The 25,708-nt window shown below is 33.3% G+C and overlaps 1 protein-coding gene across 9 annotated transcripts in view; it reads left to right on the top strand.

Annotated features, from left to right (window-relative positions):
• Kair1d (Kainate-type ionotropic glutamate receptor subunit 1D) overlaps window positions 1-25,708 on the top strand; it is a 384,639-nt gene that overhangs the window by 258,491 nt on the left and 100,440 nt on the right. For all 9 annotated transcript variants that reach the window (XM_083038994.1, XM_083038995.1, XM_083039000.1 and 6 more), the window contains one exon: window positions 173-328. In XM_083038994.1, coding sequence (XP_082895120.1) covers window positions 173-328 — 156 coding nt within the window. The remainder of the gene's footprint in view (window positions 1-172; window positions 329-25,708) is intronic.

Below are 25,708 nucleotides of genomic sequence, written 5' to 3'. Positions count from 1 at the left end.
ACATCATAAATCTTTATCGTTCGCCTATATTGGCGGACAGAGAACCAGAGAGATTGACAGTTGGATAAAGGGAAGATTTGTGATAGTGATCACAGACGGAAAATAAGGAGGAGTATACGCGCATGGATCTCGTCAAAGTAGCACTCTTTAATATGGATGCGTGATTTCCCAGGTGGGCTGTTTCATCCGTCGGACGACAAGCAGGAAGTGGCCTTTCGCTACGCCGCGGAGAAGATCAACGCCAACCGGGACATCCTGCCCAAGTCTCGACTCAGCGCCCAGGTCGAGGTGATACAACCGCAGGATAGTTTCCACGCTTCGAAACGAGGTGAGTTTCATAATTGAATCGGAAATACTCGTGCGATACGAGAGACTCCGCCATTCTTCGTTCAGTACAAACTTCTTGCCAAGATCAACTATTTTTATAATTCCGTCGCAATTGATGCGACGCGTTCTAATTTGCGCGTTAACAATTTCTTAATTTATCTTTAACCTTTATTTCTTTATTTTATTATATAGAATTTTTAACTAAAATATTTTTAAGAAATTTTCAATATTTACACACATATTTGCAATAGAATAAATAAAATTTTAGGCCACTTAAGTACTTTATAACTTTTTCAAAATTTGATTTGTTAATACTATACATAAAAGAATTCGAAATTATAAAAGCTTTACAATTAAAATGCTTCTATAACAAAAAGATACTAATTAAAGAAACAAAGAAAAATTAATATAAAAATTTTCTTTCTAAATCAACATGTTTATTATATGTGTGCGTTGAAATCACAAAAGGAAAAATTTAGATAAAATTATAATATTTCAATTGGCGGTTTTGCCAAAAGTCGAATAGTTGAAGACTTATGTTGCAAGCAAAAGGACACTAACAATAAGTTGACTGGAAATCCCTTTGCGTTAACGTATGCGTGGCACGCCAAGTCGCACGTAACTGCCTCGAAAGTTCGCACGACTTGCTTGATGCGCGAAATAAACTCCATTTACGCGATTAAGGATTCGAGACGTCGTTGCTACCGTGAAGCTTCACTCTCGCACGTGGTAGAACCGAGTGCTGCCAGTTGATGCCCAATGTGACGATTCTGTTCTCTGCTACCAGAGTGGAACTCCCTAACATCCTTATCTCAAAGCCCGTTTCCGACGTTGAATTCCATTACTTGCAGTTTCGGTATATCTAGTGCATCGCGTTAGAGAATCAGAGAGTTTTAATATGTTATAAATTTTACTTTGCTTGGATAACGAGCAATGTATTTCTGCGACGATTACAATGACGGTATCGCTCGAATAATTATTAACTATGTTCTTTTTAAAAACCACCATTCCTAAAAATTGTTATCTTTTTTGCACAAGATATATAAATCTTACACAGTTATATATAAATACAATTTAATATTTAATCCATCTTTATTTTTATTTAATCCATTTTTACATCAAATTTAATTAAGATAGTAAATGGACATTATTCTCAATTAAAGCAAAAAAATTTGCAATATACATTTTTCAATAAATAAAAATATTTTTGTTGCGGCTAGAGAGATCAATATGACATACACATAAACATTGAAGGTACTTATATTAAAAACGGCTAGTAAAAATGAAGTAAATATATATATATATATATATAAATTTATTTTTTCTTTAACAATACAATACAATTTTATATATATATATATATATATATATATATATATATATATATATATACATGGAGATTATTGCTATATAATTTATATTTAGTAAAGGTATATCATTTTTAATATACATAAGAAAATTTTCTTATCATCGAAGATATAATAAGTGTTTCTTTCCACAATGACGAAACTGCTAAATACGAACAATACTAAAAGTTTAGAGGGATGTATGTGAATATTCTACCATTTTTTCTTAAATATTTCCTGCATTCTATATATTATATTATTACAATTATTCTCTTTTTGTATGCATATATATGTTTGTTCCTTTCTTATTTTATTGGAAAAACTAACGATATATGTATAGAAAGTTGCCTCGTAAGCCAGTAAATGGATCACAAGTTTCCGACACTCATGGAGCTCAATATGAAAATAGCTCCGCGCGATATGTATAATATAAGCCTGCGGTTATACGTTTAACTATGTATACAGCCGGAAATTGATAATCTCCAGCATAAAATAATAACTTGGCGGATATTTGCGCATAGCATTAACCGGGACCAACGTAATTACCATGTCGAGTTACTAAATGATTAAAGCGAACGGCGCATTCTAAATATGCATGCCGGAATCAGACGCATATACAGAGACGCATCGGTCATGAGAGCCGCGAGTTTGCGAGCGTGTGAGTCGTTGCAAAACATTGTGCAGGAGTTGGATGGCCGAATTTGGCGAAACGCCAGAGCGGTATTACACCGTGAAAGCAATTTTATTGATAAACTTCTGTTTGCTAGAAGTTAACAAATCTCCTTGGGACACGGTGATCGCTACGGTCGGGCTGGCAATCGCGCTGCACATTTCGCGACGCTCGAACTCGCCGCTATGGGTGATTCGAAAAATTTATTTCCCCTTGTAACTCAACGGCACAGTGCAGAGTAACGAGCATTCGTGTCGGAAACGGAACTCAAACTCAGTTAACAATGACGTATACCACTCCATCATAGCAAATTACGTGAGATCCAAGCTTATTATTAACAATGATGTGTAACGGAGATATAATGCGAATTACACAAGATTCAAGCTATATGAATAATAATATCCACTACAACTGTAATGCGATGCATATACATATGTATATACGGCAAACACCGGATATAATACTCTAATATTTGAATAATTAGATATTATTGTAAATTACGAATCTGAAGTTCTCGAATATTCTGAATCATTTGAAAATTTGGACAAAAAAGACAATCGGTTTATAATTTGAATAATTTAAATTTTATATATGCATAAATTAGAGTTTTGCTTCAGATTAAAAATTAATTAATTAATTAAATGTTCTCATATTTAAATGTTTTAAATTAAAAAATTTAGAGGATCTTTAATTTTAATTAATTTAATATTTAAAGTATCTATAACAAAAAGAAGAACTTTCTTTGATTTAGTATTTCTTTATAAGCTGATTAATGGGCATATTACTTGCCCAGAATTGTTAGACCGGATAAGGCTGCATGTTCCAGCCAGATCGCTCAGAAATAGCCAAGTTTTCTATTAGGAACTGCACCGCACTGACTACGGCAAGTTTAAACCATTGAGTAGAATTTGCGCTGTAGCTAATAAGTTTTCAGATCATTAAAATTTTTTTCAATCATCTCTCAGTTTATTCAAACAATCTTTATATCTTTGTCTCCGATAAACTAACTAATTCTTACTCTGTCTCTGAATCATTTTTCTCATATGTATACCGATCTTATATGAATTATTGTATTTGTTAAACTAAAGGGGCTCGTCCCCGTTACATAAATAAATAAATAAATAAATAAATAAATAACAATAATATATTAAAAGTAAGGAACATAAATATAACTTTATTAACAATATAAATACGGAGAAGTTAAACCCACAATATGTGTAGATCGAGAATAAATATTTAATATATTGATAACAAATTTGTTACTAACATTAAAGATATTTACGATACGTTTATTAAGGCCGACGCTATTTATTTATTAGCAGCGTAATTATTTCACAGTCATTCGAGATGAAGAAAGTCAAAGGGAAAAGAAGTAGTACTGATAAACAGTAGTCTGCGACGTCGGCAGTAATAGCGAAACAAATTAAATACTGAAAATTCACTTCAGGTCTTGTGTTCTTCTCGTCATCTAGATCCCGTTCGCCCTCGGGGCGATGAACCTCCTCGTTCGACAAACAGAAAGAGCGGATGGTCGTTTGGACGGTCTCGCCTCGCCGTCTTTTTACGATGCGACGGAAAAACATCGACGAATGCGGTGGCCTTTGTTCGCTTCGTACCTTCGTACCAACGCGGTTGTTGGTAATAGTTTTACGATTCCGCTCGGCTGTCTCGGAATTTTCGGTGATACAGCCCATCGTTCTCCAACGCGAAACGCGAGTTGAAACGGAAGTTAACAAGGACGCGCGTATTCGATTATGCGTGTCGTTCTCGTTGAAAAAAATGTGCGACGAGATAGCGCCAAGCGATAGCAGTTCCACCAAGGACAATTGCGAGAGCCCACTCTGTATGCATTGCGCGAAGAATATTATTCAAAACGTAAGAGATCCGGCGCTCTTATGCGAACATCATCGCGCGATAATCTTTGTAAAGCACCGAGGAGATTTTCTCGATTCTTTCAATATACTTTTGCCAAGGTAGAGGCGATATTTCGTAAGGTAAAGTCGATTAAAGATGACATTTCTTTAAGAATAAAAATGTCTAGAATTTTCACAAAATTAAAAAAATGTGAAACATAATATAGATATAGTAGAATCTCATTTCTAAATTAAGATTATGTAAAGTATATTTCAGAATTTTTTAGTAAAAAAATTCGGGTAGGAAATGGGCTAGAATATATAAAAGCCAAACGCAGAAATTAGGCGTTATAAATTTCTCTTACAGTCTTCTTTATTTGATTTAAACGTTTTGGTCTTTCCTTTGGACCATTTTCGGTCCATCAATTGACAAAAAAATTTCATTCTTGGTCCTCTTCACAAAGGTATAAAGCGAGGATAATATTCAAGATGCATGAATTTTTTTTCGTTAACTGATCTGCTGAAGATGGTCCAAAGACAAAGGACCGAAACATTAAAATCAAATAAAGAAGATTTTAAGACAAGTTTATTGCGCTCAATTTCTGCGTCTGACTCTTATTAGCTCTTTTCTACTCGAATTTTTGTATTTATATGTCAGTCTTTTTATTTTTGTATTAGTTTTATAAAATAATTTTAATCGAAACGTTAATTACAAACATTTATAAAATGGAATGTTTTAATAATTTTTAAAAATTAATATTTAAAGTTTATTTATGAGATAACTATATTACATATTAATACGGAAATTATATGGATTAATCTTTTCAGGATAATACAGTATATAGGAAAATAAAAAATAGATTTGCTGTGAATAATTTCTCTTTTTGACACATCCTGGTTTCTTTATTAATTAAACATTAATCTAACAAAAAATTTAAAATTTCGCGTACATACATAATGCAACTTATGATAAATTTTTCGCGTAACTCAAATACATTACTTATCGATTATCTTGTGTAACTCGCGTGTACGAGAAGAATCTCTCTCTTGCAAAACTGGACGTCCCTCGGCGCCAGTGCGGAAATGAGAATATACCGGAATACCCTCGTGAAAGTATAAGAGACGCTCTGTAATATTTTACGCTTACGACGATGGTGCTTGGCGAGCGTGTCCGAGGGAGGTTTCCGTAACTACCCTTACCGGGGGGAGTGAAGTAACTCGCCGTGCAAGCGTTGTCTCGCTCGTTTCACTTTCGCTAAGCCAATTTCCCAAAAACCACCAGGAGAAAACGTAAAGTTCCGCGTCGGGATCGTGAGAGCGGCCGCAAGTTGCGCGACGCGGAGATGGAGTAGTCCGCTCTAATTTTCCCGTAACTTTTAAGGTTTCTTCTATTACATTGTTGCGCCAACTTTCGAGAACGTATTGGGAAACAACCGACACGTTTCTCTATCTTTCTCTCTTTTTCCTCTCTCTTTTCTCTGAAACTATTTCAGAATAGCCATGTTACAATCTGAAAGAATGTCGGGCAAAATCAAGAGATACAGGCGCGTCATTAACTCTCCTTATTTCAGTATACGTTAAAACGCGTTAATTCGCACTTAATTTTATTTAAAAGTAAGAGAACTTCATAAACAAATTAGCATTTTAAAAAAAAAAATTCTGGATACGTAAACAAGAATTCTGTGTTAGAGAAAATATAATATATAGATTATGAACCCAAAATTGCGCGTGCAAAGCGCTTTGATAAAAATTATAAAATTTTATATATATTATATATATTGTTTGATATAATCTCTTTATTATGACATCATAATATCATAATAGATAGTTTTACATGAGATCGAAAAAATTGAATATATGAAAAGAAAATATAATTTTATAGTATATATGAATATTACAGAAACATTTTATTTAAAAAAAAATTATATTAAAAGAAATATAAATTAAATAATTAGCAGATTTAAATAATAATCGCTATCATCAATGTTGCATTACTTTCTGCATTCATTAAATAAATGATAGCATTAATTAATAATCTTATTTAAAGTATTAATAATTTCTTATATTTCTTTTATGGACATTTTACAGTAAAATTTATGCGTATATAAAGGCAACATAATTTTAAAAAATATAAAAAGATTTCTAAATCAATTATAGATAGTAAAAATAAGTACAAACAATATCTTGATGCTTAAAGATTTCGAAAGTATAAATGCTGCGCCTATCTCTCTCTCGTCGAGAGAGATCTCTTAATTTATTAACGCCAATTTTCTAACAACTATGCATATCGGCCGCTAGTTACAGGTAGCTTATACTAATCTTCATAAACAGTCAGTCGTCGATTTGTGACGACGATTAAGCATGACCAATCCTATGAGTAATTACACACGATAACCAGGTGACTCATTAGCAAGCGCGCAAACAATACAAGTGCAAACTGCGCTTTCAACAATCGCGATTCGGACGTAACAACGTGTCGAACTTCCGCGATGTGATTTTCGATCACGTTCCCAACGGATGTTGGATGTGTCTCAGGTTCTCTGTAAATCCAGCTGTTTTACAAAAAAAAAAACCACTCAAGTCTTTTTATATCGCTTACAAAGATTTGGCGTTTTATAGAAAGATTAAGCTTTTTGCAAGAAGACTGATTTTACAAAAAACTTGTAAGATATATACAATGGTAGTGAGAGATCGTCAACGGGGAAAAAAGATTGACAAGGGACACAAAGCGAAGAAAGAGATAAAATCGCAAAGTTGCTCGATAATGGCAGTCATGAATAATGTAACCGTTTCTCACTTGACGTTTTTTATTTTTCTCGAACAGACGTTTTACGTACATTCAAAAAATAGAAAGAAAGAAAACATTACTAAATATTATATATTAAAAAATTATGTAGAAAAATTAAAATTTTGACTTTTATAATTAAAATAACCTTTATATTACGTACGATATTTAACCTACCTACACCTGTTTTACTCTGTACCCCATACTAAACTTGTAACAACCTACAACAGATATTAAATTCACGCGCATCCAGGATGGACCCTCTAAGTATGCATTAAATGTCGCGTCGTGCAAACATCGCAGCCAATTTAATCGGCATACACATAGTATGCCTTGTTAGGACTGAACTAGTTCAAAATGTCGGCTTGCTCTCTCTCTCTCTCTCTCTTTCTCTCTCTCTCTTCCTCTTGACGAACTTGCGAAATGTTAGCGAGGAACTGCTCTCTTGGACCGTAGCGGTGGTGCGTTAGCTTTTCATGCAATTACGAGGCGCACATAAGGGCTCCAACTCGAAAACGGTGTCGCTGTAATTATGGTTTTGAGTTTTTCAATTACAACAACGGCACCTCGGGCGCAACCGTGGTGCGCTCGCAAATGTTCCTCGTCGCTCGTGTAATTCGTAAAATAATTAGCTTCGTTCTTCTTTTTTCTTGAAGATTGCATTATGCTCCGCGCAGATTTTCATCCTCTTTCCTCATTAGTATTTTTCAAAATTACGATACTTATTTCAATTTTAGAATATCCATCGTACCACGATACAACATATTTCATCAAAGTAGTAAAAAACTGAATGCTAAATTAACAAGATCGAAAATTAATCTAGAATGTGATGTAGTTAATCTTTATTGGAAAAAACGACATGTTCTTAATGCTAATAATTAATGGAAAACATTCTGAAAATTATTGAAAATATTTGTATTCATTATTCACGGTGAGATTATGTGCAATGTTTTATATGGAGTTAATTGTTATGTAACTTTCTCTTCGTATAATTTCATGCTTATGAAAGAAAGATAAAACTATGCAATTATTTTATTATATCTAAATTTAAAAATCAGAGAGAGAGGGAGAGAGAGAAAGAGATAATATATAAATGTCCAATACATGAATCATGATGCATCCAATAAAATGCGCGTATAACGGTATGCAATTCACACAAAAAGCCAGGCAAACGTTATGAATACTTACGGGTCGCCGCAATTTCCGCCGTTCCTTTCAACACTGGACGCTTTTCAACAAATCCGCGGATTTTTCCCTCTCTCTCTCTTGACGGAATAAAATCGGATCATGTTTTGTGCGGGCTTATACGCGTATAATTAAACGTTCCTATTTTGCAAGCTCAAAAAAAAATACGAAAGTAAACAATAGTATTTTGTGAATGGTGAAGTAATTTGTTGGAAAGTAATTATGTTGTAATTGTAAAATACTATTAAGTTTGACAAAATTTATCAATGTATTTTTATGGTATTTATCAATATATTGCTATGGCAATGAGGTTAAAATTATTTGCATTATTGAATTTTATGAGATTTTTAAGTTATGATAAAAGAAAATTAACTCAGGTATTAAAGAATTAAACAATTTTTTTATTAATTAAACTGCATGAAAAATTAATATTTTATTTTTTCTTCTAGTTAGAGTTTTATATGTATATTATTCAAAAAAACATTTTACCAAAACATTTAATATTGGAAATTAAAAATTGACAAATAATACATAATTATAGAACTTCTATCTTATGGCTTGCAATACAAACGTATAAAAAATTCCTTAGAATATACATTGAAATCTAATATAATCAAGAACGTAAGAAATCAAGATCGTTTCTGTTTTTAAAGTTGTTTGAACAACGAAAACAACTTTCTATTCAGACAGAATGATTAAATAAAGATGTCACGATGATCCTTACGACGTTGAATGTACTTTCTTTTATTTCGGCTCATTACTTAATGTAGTTTCTTCGTCCCTCTTGTCTCTCACGTAAGTCTCAGAATGGCTTACTATTCTTCCGGCAACTTCCGCTATTTTTCTCCCCTATAAAGTACGCAGTTTTGCCGCTTTTAAAATTAAAAGAAATTTACGAGCCGGCGAAGTTCGTTAAGAAAGAGATCCTCGTTATTTAGTAAATCTACTTGAAATTCTCAGATATGGTCCTCGCTGGTATAATATAACTGAAAAAAATCGAGTATGCTTTCGCATTTGCGGTATAAGACGACTCGCTTAATCTAGCATTATGAATATTTTTCTGCAGGAAATCCAATATTATACAACGACATCAAATTTTGCATACATACACACACAGATATTTAGTATATATAAAATAAAATTATTTTTTTATTAAGTTTTTACAATATTATCTTAATTGCATTAAAAGAAACTTAATTGCGAAATGTGCAGAATTTCCGAGATATTAGGCATTTCTCGATTAGTCACAATATAAATGTGTATAATATGTTTAATACATATTTCTAGTAATTTTCGAGTTATATATAATTGAACATTTTCATGAATTAATATAATTTTCATTTCAAAGAAAAATAAATAAAAAACAGAAAACGTATATATTTTATTAACATAAAAAAAAATTATTTTTGAATATTTTTAATTCAAAATTTGATTGTAAAAATATGTACACATTTAATATTAAATTGTCGCAAAACAAGCTGATTTTTGTTGATTAAAATGTTTAAATGAAAATTATTAAATTGAAGCAAAGAACTGGATGAATGAAAGTAAGCCGAATATATCTTGTATAAGCTATGTGGTTTATATAATCTTTTACTTTATCATTACAATCGCACGCATTGCATTTTTAATGATCTAAAAAGCGACGTTGAAACGAGGGATTTGCTTTTATAAAGAAAGAGGGATTTAAAATTCTTTATCAGAAAGGGAAGGCACATGACATTGAGGGAGCATAATCATCTACATATCTGTTGTATTATATAGTAAGCGTTTAATAAGCGATGAAAAATTGATCGTAACGGAGGCTAAATTTGCGCCGCAGTGGAGAGAGGGATTCCCTCACAAAGCCGCTTATGAGAATCCACCTAAATTGGGATGCCAAACTATATAGTCTAAGATACGCTCAAAGCACTCAAGAATTCTGTGAATGGAGTTATCATTCACATTATATCGCATTATATCAGTAGGATCTCTGTGTTCCCTTTAATTGTATACGCACTCCGAGACGCTCCTTAACCTTGTATAAGTAGACTTGGGACGCCGCCTTAAATTATGCAGAATGAATTATCACAAGTAATTGAATCCGTTATAGCGTTTATACTCGATCGTCTGAGCTGAAGTGCCCGTAATAAATTATCAAATAATAGATAATTATCGTTATTACAACACTAATTATTTTAATGTTATATGAGATTTATGTTATTAATATACATTCTTGGAATATTCAGAAGAAGAAAGCCTTGTAAATCGCCTTGGTAAAATTACGATTTTAAAGAGAAGAAAAATGCGACCATTGAAAACATGAAGTGTTTATTGCAACTTTTACTAAATAATATTTAAGACGAAATTGTAGCCGTTAAATCTCCTTTTAAATGTTGTAATCCTTGTGTTTGAATAATTTCTGTGTAAAGCCGATACTTCCATAGCAATATCAATTTGTTCCGTTTTAACTATCTCGCATCTACAATAAATTACAATCAACTGCAAGGCAAACACTGCAGGTAGGTCGAACGCGCGCGTGTGCAAGTTCGGTATCTCATTTTGCCTCGGTTAATTTTGAATTTTCACAAAGTACAATGAGAGAGGCAGGCTCAACCGCTCAACGAAACCGCCACTTTTGGCCGATAGACGAAAGTTTCGTTCGTCGGTACAGTAAATCGATCGCACCGGCTGGCTCTAGCTAGGGGTGGCGTCGCCCCCGTTTATGGAACCCGCTGCGGTGCGATCCAAACTTTTTCCTCAATTAAGGAAGCGAGTTTCGGAGCTATAATTTCGTGCCCTGCGTTTTACTACTTTTAATAAAATTAGCGACGCGCCGCCGCGGAAATCATCTCGTCGCGCTCAAATGACAATTTCTCCTTTTTCTCTTACTTGTCTTCACTCGAGTTCTCTCGTTGACGTTTCTCATTCTCTCCTCAAATAGACTCGAGCAATAGCGCGAATAAAAATAGCATAATTATCCCTATTATTCCTCGTCGTAGTTCACGGCTGGAGACTCGAAGCGAAGGAAATTATACACGGAAATAATATCGCACGAATAATCATTGTTTAGGATATATTTAATCGATTATATTATGTATATAAACATTATACAAGGTTGCAACTTTGATTAATAATTTATATTATCGTAATTTACTTTTTTAATTATGTGATCAGACTTTTCATTAATTACGCGTACGATAAACAATTTAGGTTTTATTTAAACTTAAATCTTTCCTAAAATAATTAAAAAATGTAATTATTCGGGATCACTAACTTAATTAATTTTTTATCATTAACATTTTAATTTAATGTTGTATTACATGGAAAAATTATTACCTCCCACTAAACATTGCAACGCTGAAACTATTTCAGTGCATGCAGACATTCAAGATTCGGTTTTATCAACTAACCCTTCAGCATAAAATACCTCGCATTGTTTTCAGCTGTGTGGTCAGCGAAACTATTCGTGCTTCTGTCATTTATTTACGAGTGTCACAGTAGAAATATCCAGAGTATCGATAAACAAATGTGCTCGAATATCGTTGGTCACACGAACCATCGCTATTTCCGATTCAATTTCAACTTGACCTGCCCTAAACTATTAAATTCTTTTAAAGTGGAAATAGCAATCTCGAGTTTCACGTGAACGATGTAAATTCTCTGTTAAATTCTGCAACCGAGTTACTGTAGTTTTTTAATTTTCTTATTTTTTAATTTATTTCTGATGCTAAATGAATATTCTTCATTGAACAATAAATAATTATTTACGCTTTTATGATTGCATTATAAGTATCAGTTGTGACATAAAATAATAACTTTGAATAAAATGTAAAATCAAATGAATTTATCTTTTATTATAAAAATTTTAATATGTCGCAAAATTTATTTCTCAAGAAAATCTTTATGTTTCAATATTTCTAGTTATATTAAGAATGAGAATATATTATAGATTATCGGTAATTAATTTTACAAATTATTATTTCTTGTATTTTTTGTTAATTCATAATCTGTTCATTCTTATAAAACTAAACTAGAAAACTGACAAAAAAAATATTTATAGACTAGTCGATCGGTTAATGGTCTCGTAGACTGGAATAATCGATAAAAGAACGTTTAAGTTGTTTTATTAATAGGTAATAACAGATCACAAATTGGAGTACCGCTATTGGAATATCGGTCGACGAAGCGTTTTGTCGAAGCGTGTGAAATGTTCGACAAGATGACACATCACGGGATTACATAGGACTGCATCATCCTCGGCATTACAGGAATTCTATTAACTTCCGCTATCTCCTCGCGAATTCTCGGCAAACCGGGAATTTTCTATTTTTCTCTGGTGGATAGTAGCCGCGAATAATTTTCAATAAAGGGCGGTCTGAAAAATACCTATAGTGTCGAACACTCCCGACACATACAGGAACACCTACTCTTCTACCAAAAGAAAAAAAAACTGTACGGTTCTAATAAAATTGCAATGGCTCTAAATAGCGGAAACAATTTTTTACATATAACAATAATTTGATAAAAACGATAGTATAGTTTGTTTATTTTAAAAACGTATAAATGAATATATATTTTCAATCGTATACAAATATATATCTCAATGCGACATGTCAATTTTTAACAATATCCCCCCTACAAAAAGAATTTATGAAGATTACTTGTTTTACTGGTTTTAAAATAAAATACCTATAATACAGTGGCAATATAAATATATGTTATTGACTACTGCAAATGATTATAAATTATTCTATGCAAAAATTATTTAGTTTACAAATTTATATAACAACATAAATTTTTATATAACGATAATTCGATATAAATCAATTATATTGTAAAACAAGTATATTATGCATTATTTATTTCTATGAGAAATTATTAAGAATAAAGAAGAGATTCTGTTACTTGATCGAGCAACGCTACACGTAATCAAAATGTCGATAATCTGTCGAGAATTAATTTAAATTTTCCAGCGAATAATTCTCGATTCCTTTTTTATGAAGACTTCAGAAACGCTCGGACGAAGAAGGGTGCATAACTTTCGCGGAAAGTTCACGGCACAATTCTTCGAATACGTTCATCTGCATACCAAAATACACGGCTATTTAACTTAAATTGAAATTTTAGATTCCGATGGCGGATCATAAAAATAGGGAAATTTGTTCAGAAAATATTCTTATAAATTTATTTCTATCGTTCTGTTTCTTATTAGAATAATCATGGACAATTCGTTTTTCTCTGAATTTAATTTAATATGACTAATTTTCATACCCTTCACTATTCATGAAATACTTACAAGGAACAAGCTCGTATTTCACGCTTGAGTTTTATGCGACGAGTATGATTAATTTCATGCAATTCAATTAGACACAGTGGTAAAGATTTTTATCTCTAAAATAGTAGAAAGAAAGTTTCATTGCGGTCGGTTTTTGCTCCATAGCACAGGGAGAACAATAAATTACGTTTGTATAAGAGTGTTGAAAAGAGGACGCGGGAAGGGGGATGTTAATCGGATTGTTAGCGGGGAACAGAAAGTCTTACAATATAACTTTGCGAATGAATATTCGCGACTAGCAGTTGACGAGACAAGTCGACGCTCATTAATAAATGTCCCTCGACGTCGCGTCGCGTCATTTTCTTATAAATAAAGTACTATTTGTTGCACGCCGTATAATAGCTGAAAATGAATGCGTCTTTCGTCGCATTCTGGTAATAAACGTCACCGAAATAGACGAACATTCATAGCAAAAAGACATAATTTAACCGTAAAATATCAACGTCTCGTGCTGCACATTCAGAGAGTATATTAACAGATTTAACACACAGTTATGCATAATGTTAATATTACAACATAAATTATCCCTAAATAAAAATATACTCAATAACACATACATAATTATCTCTTTCTATTTAAAAAGAAATTCTATTTTTATTTCTTAAATTTAGATGTGTCGAAATTTTTCACTTATAAAAATTGTCATTTTTTACGACTGTGTCCTCGTCTGAAATTTTATATCAATTTTATTTGATATTATCTCGTGTCGATTTAAATCTATGTCTCCTTTGTACACTATTAACATTACGTAATGAAAGATAATAAAGCTCAAAATAAACGAGCTTTAAAAGCGCTCGCAGCACCGAGGAGTTTAATAACCCGTGGTAATTCTTATTTTCTGCGGTTTAACGCCCTCATTAGAAGCGAGGACCCAATGAGTCACTGAATTCAGGAACGCTTTCCCAGCATTCCGCTGAAGCGAGCACGACCGCACGACGAAGCGGAATATGAAGGCGGGTTTCGTACTCTCACGACGACGACGACGACGACGATGCGCTTCCTCCCTACCTCCCTAACCCTGTTAATCCTCCGGAGGGATTTCAACGCTGTGGAATTTGCATAGTCGCCGGATTTTTATCTGCGCGAGAGGCCATCCACTCTGGACCCGGTTCGGGGTCGCGGCTTCGGGGCTCGCGAACTTACACTTACATACATAGGGCTTGGTCCCGTCGTTCCGCGCCCATTCCGGGCGCGCTCGGGGAACAGGGCGCATCGATTTTTCATTAAGCTTCAACCCCCCCGTCGGCTGCTTTGCATACGCGTTTATTCGTTGCACCGTCGCATCGCGAATTCCCGGATTCGCCCCTTCCACGCGACCGCGCGACCGCGCTCTGTTTCCGATTACGCGATACATATATAGGCGATGCGAAATCCCGCGGCCCATTTCCGCGTTGGTCCTTCCGCCGGAAGTGGCGAGCGAGCCGAGAAAGGCATCTGCATCTGTGTGATTGATCTTAACGTGCGTCATTGTCGCGCGAAAATCATTGCATATAATGGGAACATTCGAAATATCTATACACCAAAAAAATATTAGCTATTATTATGATAGCTAATATTTTGAAGCTACAGATTAATTGAGAATTCTCCATTAAATTATAATTAAAAGTATTAATTATTATAGAGACATCTAAAATTTAACTATGGTGGCTAATAATTTTTTTTCGTGTATATATGTTGTGAGGAAAATATCAATCTATTTTATATTTAAAAAAAAACAAATAATTTTCATATATTGTATAAGTTTTTAAACATCAATTTCGTATAATAATAACAAAAAATAACATTATTTCTTTGACACAATTTACTTGTACATATAGGTGTATAATCTCTCTTATCTTTAGAAATATATATAAAATAATATTCTGAAGACAATATTTCCAAAGCTGTACGTGCGATAAGAGGATAATGTAAAGCTCCAAAATCTGTTCGATCCTTAAAAAGCATCGGAGGATTAAGGAGGAAAAAAATTCGGAGATTTGCTGCGATATTGTTTCTCTCTCTGCGTTATAGTTACGCGTCAATCGTTTCCACGCAGGTTCGCGCTAGCCAGCGTGAAAAGTCGGATGGATGGGCGAGGTCGCATAAAACGAGGCAAATTTTCGGGAAACGAAATTTCCATTATCGCTATATCCCGTTCGCGTTTCCCGCTTCCCGATTTGATCCACGATCGTGGGAAACGTATTGAAAGTCGCCCATGAATCCCGTCGCGGACGGATCATGACGATTCTGCGTTCGCGAAGTTGTACAAACTAATTCAAGCCAAACGAGTTTAACACTTCAGCCGTTCTCCAAGTATACGAGATCTCGAACTTTCTTACGATTGCCTGATGAAATTTCTTCGATCGCGGAACATGAGAATCTACGAGAAAGCTAAACAACTGTCGCTGTGCTTGAAGCCAACGACTGATATCGATAGAAGAACGAAATATTGTTCGCACTATTTCATTTCTTCCGAGATTCGCGCGGCAGATGCGCTTTTTATTTGAGTAACGTGCAATCTGCCCAACATTCCGTGTATATCTTTACATATCTGTAAAATATTACACAAGATATATATTAGATAAAAGCGTAACTCTCATAAGCATATAACAAAAGTTAATAATAATATCTGAATATACATTTTTCTCTAATGCAGCATATGCATATTATTAAGTTTTTAATGAAAAAAATTTGTATGAAAATTTGATAAAGAATAGAAGGGGATTTTTCCTTAATATCCTGCTTTATTATGATTCAGTTACGTACCGTCGAGAAATATTAGCTTATTACTTATTAAGGTCACAGAATGTCACCCCTGTTAATCGCCATTGAATATCTCAGCGCGCGCGCAGTAACCAAAGATATTTATAGCAGTGGTTTAGTATATCAGGATGAGTTCAGCGGTAAATGCCTTGTAAAGTTTCTGCACAATTTCCCTCGATTTAGTTATATAGACTTGTTCCCAATCGCATGACTCTCGTTGTGGTATTGTACGCGACCGTTAGACACGCTCGGTAATAGTCCTTGTGTCGAAAAGTCGTAGATAGCTTTGTATTACGTCACCAAAATTACGACGTCGACGTGGTTCGCAGCGGCTAGCAATAAGATATACCCAAGTACGTTTAATCGCCAATATAGGGGGTTGAAATATCATTGCAAGCTGCAATTTGCATAGCAAAACCATATCTTAAAAACACATATATCTCTAACATGATAGCGATTGAATTAAATTCAATATGAGCAATTTCGGTATATAAATATTTGTATAAATATTGGTACAAAAATGAAAAAAATTATATCGAAATTGTTATCGTATTGAATTAAACCAATCATACTCTGACATTCGAAGGTATCTATAAATCTCCTGGATGTTTGCTTTCGATTACGCACGGGGGGGGGGAGGGGGGGTAGCAACGTTGGTAGCAACGTCGTTATGCACATCGAACGCGGATGGTATTTACGCGGTGGGATTGTAAAGGAGTTTGCGGAATTGCGGCGCAGACGCTCAACGGAGAGACGCACAAGAGACATCGTCGTTTAGATTGTTAGCGCATAGCGCGCAGCAAAACGCGTATAAGTACGATGGAGGATATCTGTTGCCAGAAGCCTCGGATCCGATGGATACGAGGTCGCCGTCCTATTTTCTCAGGAGAGAGACGGTTATCGGCTGGTCGTGAATGGGGCCAACATCGTGGACACCAATTTTACGATAACGAACCGCATGAATATAGATGGGAAATTGGAGCGACCCCTGACAAGCACGATTACTCTCACACAGGATTTCTTTAATAATTTAAACACAATTTAAGGTTTCTTCGACAAGTTTATGGAGTTCTCGAGGTTGGACTCGTAGCCGAGAAATGCCAATCAATAGTGGTGCAACGACGCGCCAAAAGAAAGATCGCGCGAAAGAAATTTTTAATTCATATTTAATGACAGATTGAATAAAAAAAGTTGGTTCCTTTTCGTAAGCAGCTCTCTTAGATAATGCATTTTGAAATACAAATTTTGTAAAAGAATACACAGGAGCGTAAATACGTGCAACTAAATACACACGTTTCTCGTAAATTTGACGCACAAATATAGATACTTGGCGCATAAATACATATGGAAAGGGATATTACCAAATATTATCAGCCTCTAAATATGCACATAAACCAGGGTGTTATACTCTCGAAGCGCTGAAAGCGATAAGTACGATCCAGTTGTGGCAAAAGGGATTCCAGTATAGGTAGCTGACGCACGAGATCGAAAGCCTCATCGGACGACAACGTTAATCAACACGGACTGAAACGCTCGCAAACCAAGCAAGTAGAGATCCTCCTTTCGACGATCATGCTCGACTAAAGCCGGTTTATGTTAGCCTAGTCTGAGATTAATGTCACAATGGACACTCAAAAGCCCCTTTGACATAATTTGGCTACCTATACCGTATATGCATACGGAAATATAGTTGGCGCTTTATAAATAAAATATAAAATATAAAATTCATACACACACACAATATAATATAAAATATAATATATAATATATAAAATATAAAATTAGAATTTCCTATGTCAATTTATATATATATACCTTTATAATATATGTGATAAACATCATAATAATCTATATTGATGTTTTAAAACTCGGTACTAAATATTAACAATATGGAGTGCAGAATTTTGTATTAAAATATTTTTTAGTTATAATTTAATAATTCAAAATTGTGTTATTTATTTCAAATTTATTTCTGTCCAGTTGCATTTCGAATAGCGAGATTGCTGACATTTTCAACAAGAGAATTCCATTTTCAATAAAATGTAATTACACCATAGATAAAATTGTATTTGAAACAAGGAAATATGGTATTATTGTAAACTATTTTTCGGCATCTCTCATAACTCTCTCTCCCTCTATCTCTCTTTCTCTAACATGATACTCCCTCTTTTACACATTGAACAGCATTCAACTCCACCAAACTTTGACGATCGTTAGCTTTGTCAAACTTTACACCTCCTATCTCCTTCATTAACCGTTCTCAGAGTTATATAAAGTTGTCATCATGCTATTCCCTTACGATATCAGACTCTTAAGTTGCTTGCACGTCATTAAATTCTATAAGGTTTCGATCAATCAGCAGTATTTTAGTCTCTTAAACAATTAATCCGTTCGTATTACAGTATTGACAATACAGATATACAGTTGTATATAAAATTTTAGTGAGAAAGAATATTTACATTCTAACTTTCTCACTACACATATTTTAACATTAATTTTCATAGAGCGAGAGATATTTAAATATTCGAACATTATAATTTGTTTGATCTTGCTATATAGTATGTCTATAAAAAATTTTCTCAACAAGAAGATTTATATAAAAAGTCAAAATCAAAACAAAGCATAAATGCCTTTGATAAAAAAATCATTTACTTTTATTTTAATATAATGACATTTGTGCATCAATTATTCAGCTTAACAAGTAAAATCGAATGATAAGCATATTTTAAGAAATTTCGGGAACATAGTGTAATAATATTAAAAATGTAACAACGTGAAAAATATTGCCAACGCCACTAGCGAATCCTGACGTCGATAATGGGGGGAGTTTTGCAAAATTATTTTATTTAATATTTTTGGTTTCATGATTAGCTTTTATTCCAGGATCAACGACGTCGATAGCTCTTTAATGTTTGTTTTTCTTTATTTATATTTTTTAAACAAATTCAGCAAAACTGTTTTTTTTTATTTGCAGGGGGGGGTTTATCCCCCCCCCCCTCCAGGATCCGCCAGTGTATATATATATATATATATATATATATATATAAATTATATAGATATAAAGAATTTCTCGCCTAATTATTTTCATGCAACGAAATTATCTCATTATTTCGTCCTATGTCTGACTTAATCTATACTTAACTCCTTGAATGCGTAATGTATAATTTACAATGTATCTTATACATACATATTGTATATATTATATAGATATAAAGAATTTCGCCTAATTATTTTCGTGCAACGAAATTATCTCATCATTTCGTCGTATGTCTGACTTAATCTACACTTAACTCCTTGAATGCGTAATGAGTATAATTTCCAGTGTATCTTATATTTATATATATATATATATATATATAAAATATATATATATATAAATATATATATATATATATATAAGTATAAGATACACTGTAAATTATACTCATTACGCATTCAAGAAGTTAAGTGTAGATTAAGTCAGACAGGATGAAATAATGAGATAATTTCATGCACGAAAATAATTAGGCGAAGTTCTTTTTATATATATATATATATATATAATATATATATAATATATATATGTATATATAATATATACAATATGTACGTATAAGATACACTGTAAATTATACTCATTACGCATTCAAGGAGTTAAGTGTAGATTAAGTCAGACATACGACGAAATAATGAGATAATTTCGTTGCATGAAAATAATTAGGCGAAATTCTTTATATCTATATAATATATACAATATGTATGTATAAGATGCACTGTAAATTAAGGAATTAAGTATAGATTAAGTCAGACATAGGACGAAATGATGAGATAATTTTGTTGTACGAAAATAATTAGGCGAAATTCTTTGTATCTATATAATATATATTATATAGATATAATATATATTATATATTATATAGATATAATATATATTATATAGATATAATATATTATATAGATATAATATATATTATATATTATATAGATATAATATATATTATATAGATATAATATATATTATATAGATATAAGATATAATATATATTATATATATATATATATATTATATAGATATAAAGAATTTCATTTAATTATTTTCGTGCAATGAAATTATCTCATCATTTCGTCCTATGTCTGACTTAATCTACACTTAACTCCTTGAATGCGTAATGAGTATAATTTACAGTGTATCTTATACTTATAATATATATATACACTAGCGGATCCTGACGTCGATAGCTCTTTAATGTTTGTTTTTCTTTATTTATATTTTTTAAACAAATTCAGCAAAACTGTTTCTTTTAATTTGCAGGGGGTTTAACCCCCCCCCCCCCCCCGGATCCGCCAGTGGCCAACGCCATAGGGTAAAGACGCAGTGTACATCCGTATACAGATAGATTTCATAAAATTAAAATTTCTTGCGCGATCTTGAATTTCGATTTTGAATTTCAAAAGAGAATGCGGGCGACAAGCTCTCGCGATCCCATGGCATTTCTCGTACGCACGTACCATGATTGCGCGCAATTCGTTTCGATTTCCACACGGGAAACCGAAGATATGTATTTCTGGACCGGTGGCATTTTATATACATACTTTTACCTATATACCGGGGGAAAGGCGGTTGCCGGTAATGCAATTCCACGTCGCGGGACGAAAGCGGAGTTCTGCTTGCCTCTAGATATATGCATTCCTGCTCGCTCTTCCTCCGCGGCATAACGTCGCGGTGCTACACGCCGGCATCAGGCAACCGGATAATGCCGTATGAGAAGCGCCTCGTTTGGAAATGTAATATAACCGGAGACATCGGAGCACAGGAATGCGTCCTCCACGGCACGAGATAGAGACGTCGTCGTCCCTAAGTAAATGAAAATTGAAAAAGGAGAGATTCGCGGCGTAGACTTCGCACACTTTCCGCATAGTTTTCCCTCTCGTCTCGCCGTTCCCTCGTGTCTGCGGTACACCTATAGAGTACTTCATTTCTTTTCCATTATGAATCCGTGCACGGAGCAGAAATGTGACGTTTGCACCGTCACAATTCAACCCCCAAGTTTATTCAGACACCTTGCACCTTCTTTCATCAGAATGCTTTTCAATAATAAGAAAGTTATTATATGTTCAATAATAAGAAAGTTATTATATGTTTGAAAGAATATTCATCTTCTAGAAAAATTAATCATTGTTAAAAATCTTGATTTTTAATCCTTCAGGACATATTCATGCTTTGATATTACTTTTAGCATCTATAATAATACGAGTAAAAAAAGAAACAAGTTTCTAATAATGTGGAAAATATTTTTAGATATTCAATAGGATAATCACGACAAAAATAAATAACGTGTATTCGCGTAAGCATTGGAGTGCTAACTTTATTGATGGGCAAATATTAATAAAAGTAGTAAACAGATTTTTTATAACTATCGCGCTTATAAATAATTAACGCTATAATTAATTTATTAAAATATTAACAAATAATAATACATAATGCGCGTTTCATCGAGATATTTGAGACAAACTGGTGTCACTTAGAATAATGAAACACATATTTCCATGTAAATTCATTCTTCTGTGGATAAATGAAGAGTGGTATCATGCTGTCACAGTAATTAGTGCTTAATTTGATTTGGTTTATTTGGGTTGGAGAGGAGACGACAAGAGGAGAGCTCCATAATAACGAAATGACTGACGAAGCACGTGCATTGTTGGAGACTGCGGTATCGCAGAGGGGGACCCTCTGGATGTGATTGACGGTGGTTCGGAGTAGTACACCCTGTAGTGTGTTAATTTGAGGGATGACCACATCTACAAGTGCTTCGCCGCGTATCGATCTATGATGAGCACGTCTCGCTTATAATAGCTTTATTTCCAAGATTCCGGATGGCGCTTAATTGTCGCTGTTCGTGCGCCGAATTTTCTCACGAGATACTCGCGTTACGTAGATTGCCGTGCATTCCCTTTCATTCGTGAAATCTCGTTTGCATTTACAACCTTATCCGCGCGGATTAATTAATAGATTCGAACGGCGATATGGCTCGACGATTTGTTTCATCAACGTTTCATTCCAGTGGATTACTTACTTATCGTTCCCGATTTTATCGAATCGATTTACGGTTAAAAAATTTACATGCGAATTTTTAAGATGTTAGATATCATATTTGTAACATCATATACATAAATATCACATCACAAATAGAGTATTGCTATGCATGAATGCATGCATGAAAGTCGTCCAAACTCGTGAAGTTTTATTTGGCGAAATAGAACGTCTCGTATCTGTAATTTTTTTTATATATCTCTCTAAACATTTATAAAATATATACACTTTTATCATTTTTATCATTTTGAGTGACTCTTCTTTAAACATTTCATGTAATTAAGCGCTGGCGCTTTAATGATAATAAGCATAGCAGTAACAGCAGATATAATAGAATCGTATTTTGGAGCAAGCTATTTTAGGAAACGTATTTCGCCTACAAGAATTTCACAGAGATGAGGTGAAGGGAAGGTTCTGGACGATGTTCCGGACTACAAGTGGTCACTATCAACATTGTGATACGATACTGGCAGCATAGCGTTCCGCGTGCCATGGGTACAATACTATCAGAACGGTACATAATAATCCACGGTACTGGTAGTGGACCATCGTGCATGTTACTAACCCACTTTACATACATTGTACCTATAGACTCTGGCTTAATTACAATGCGAAGCTATATAGGTCGAACCCTTCTCCCAAAATCGTCGATATCTGTCGATGGCCTTTGCCTACGCTCGTTTAACTACGAGGAACTATCGCCGAAATTGTGCGGGAAATGAGATTCTACGTAATTTTCTAGACATTTGATTAATCCTGCAAGGCTATCTCTTACTAATCCTTCGTGTTATAGTAAGTTGATGTTAAATTATAATGTGATTGTGTTATAAAAATAACTCGTTATATATAACTTAATTTACGGTTTTCTCCGTTTTTAAGTAGTTTTTTTACGACAGTTGAAAAAGACATTACATTTTTATACATTATCCTTATAAATATACTACTTTTGTATTTTTTTGTAAAAGCAATCAAATTGCTTGAAATCAGATAAAATAAGCAATAGACATTTTTTATTTTGTGATTTGCATTATGATACGCTTACAAAATATGTATAAAATACATGAAATGTCTAGAAATATATATGCAATTTAAGCATATAAATATGCTTACTTTAATATATTGTTTTAATCAATTAAGATTGGTAGTTTCTTAACAAAAAATTGAGTCAATGCCAATTATTTTGACAACTTCTCTAACTTGAAATTGAAGTTTATTTAAAATCAGCTCCACAATAAGTTTGCATTATACCTATCTATCAATAAAAGATTCAATGCACGAAACTTTCATCATACGTCGAGAAATTAAAAAAATTAGTTAACTTTTTCTTGTGCAAACTTAATTATTTATTCCATTCTCAATGTAGATGATTTGTCGTGTCAGTGTAGATATTGAGAAATACGGATATATGCAATAATTATTTGTAATAAATATTGGCGGCAATGTCTTTAAATGGAAGTTATATTGATTGATCAATAGAGAATTACCAGATTTAGTGGACGACTACTTTGCCCGGCGATTTGGAATATAATTTTGTCCTATATTTCGGCGAATAGCCCAGATGGCTTATTGCCAGATTAGCGCAGGATTCTAGCAAGTCGTAATTTATTGCATAATGCATTTAGCTACCCTACCAATCTCGCGTCATCCATTGATTTGCAGTACACTCTTGTATTTCTGCATTTGACGATCGAGATATATTTGACACGCGTTCATTAGCGTCCGCATGGTCTTTCTGTAACGAAGCATTCATTTTAACGATTAATTAATGTCACGTTCGCGGAAATTCCTGTACGATGTAAACGGATAAACAGTTACTAATTGCACAATATTACGGGAATGTAATTTTCGTGACAAAATAAGAAAATTAAAAAAAATATTTTTTTAAATTCGTTTTATGTTATAACGAATATAATTATAAGCGCTCTTCTTTCTCTCTCTCTCATTTCGCAAATTTTCCTCAAAATAAACAAATAACTACCAGGCATCGCGATTAAAAAAAAAACGCTATTAGAATGATCAAAGGGATGATAAACAAAGCATGACGTATTAATTAAAAACTCCCACAAGTTTCGAATAATAGTATTACAAAACAAACATTATATTTGTAAATTCTGCATATTTTTGAGATAAAATATATCCTGTGTACAAATATAATACTTGTTATTTTAGATATCTAAATATATAATAAAAAATAATTGAAACTGAAAGAGAAAAGGGAAGCTTTCTCTCTCTCGAAGTTCTAATGATTGCCTTAGTTGGTTTAACACACACATACTTCGACGTTATACAGTATATATCTCAAATACAGTATATATCAATCAGTATATATCGGCACTAACAATTTTTAACTTGTGTTAAGAACTAAAAAAATTTTATAAATTAAACTCGATATAGCGCGATATCAAAAAACGTATCTCATTTCTCGTTTAATTTTTTAAGTAACTTTTAATGAAATTTTAATTTGTTTTTAATCAGTTGTAAAAGTAAGCTTGAAGCTGGTGAAAAGTCGCGAACAAAGTTTCGTTCCCAGCGCGATTGAAGACTTTCCGTCGTTCAATTATCCAGATTTTCCAGAACGCAATCGATTGAACTTTCGACTCGTATAAGGGCTATAATCATGTCTCGCGCGCGCTATTTCAAACCGTGATATTATACAATTTGCGTGCTCGTTAGCAGAAACGCGCGGCCGCTTGTGATCACGCACCGGTCGCGCTCCTTTCAGCATATGCAAATATAACGCGCGGCTGTATTTGCATACCACGGATTCCGCCAGAAAACCGTCCTCCGATCGGGCTCGGACGTTCAAAAACAGGCTGGACATTTTGAATCCGTAATTCCAGGTTAGTCTTTTGCATTTACATGCGCCAATCCTTTCCCGATTGCACATTCCTTCTCCGCTCCGCGCGCAGATTATATAACCCTCTTTCCCCTCAACGTGGAAATCGTCCATCTGTAATTTCTTTAATCATACGTATGTATTTCTCGCGTAACGTTGCGTATTATCGCTGGACATTTGTTATTTCTTTTTTTATCTTTGAGATTTTTTTTTTTTTTTTTCGATAAAATAAATTTTGAGTAAGTAATGTTGCGTTACATTGTAAATCATGTTCATATATTCCTATCTCTTTTACAACATAATTATTTTTTATAATTAGTTCTGTATTTTAGTCTTATATTTTTCATATTTTGTATACTATTCAATCATAATATTCTTTTACGTTCATAATATAAAAATTTATATTTTTATAAATACTCATTTGCATATTCTTCGAAATATGTTCAAGAAGCATCGTCTCAATTCTGTCAAAAGTTTCTTATTCTTTTCTTATCCCGATGCATTTCAGATGCAAACATTCAAATATATAAATATGATTTATTTCTTTATTAACTGATAACGCTATGGAATATTAGAG

Source organism: Prenolepis imparis, unplaced genomic scaffold, assembly GCF_030444845.1.
Source record: "Prenolepis imparis isolate NDT839.2.m4 unplaced genomic scaffold, iyPreImpa1.0 SCAF_5, whole genome shotgun sequence".
Lineage (NCBI taxonomy): Eukaryota > Metazoa > Arthropoda > Insecta > Hymenoptera > Formicidae > Prenolepis > Prenolepis imparis.
Note: the sequence above shows the minus strand (reverse complement) of the source record. Positions and strands in the feature narration are given on the sequence as shown.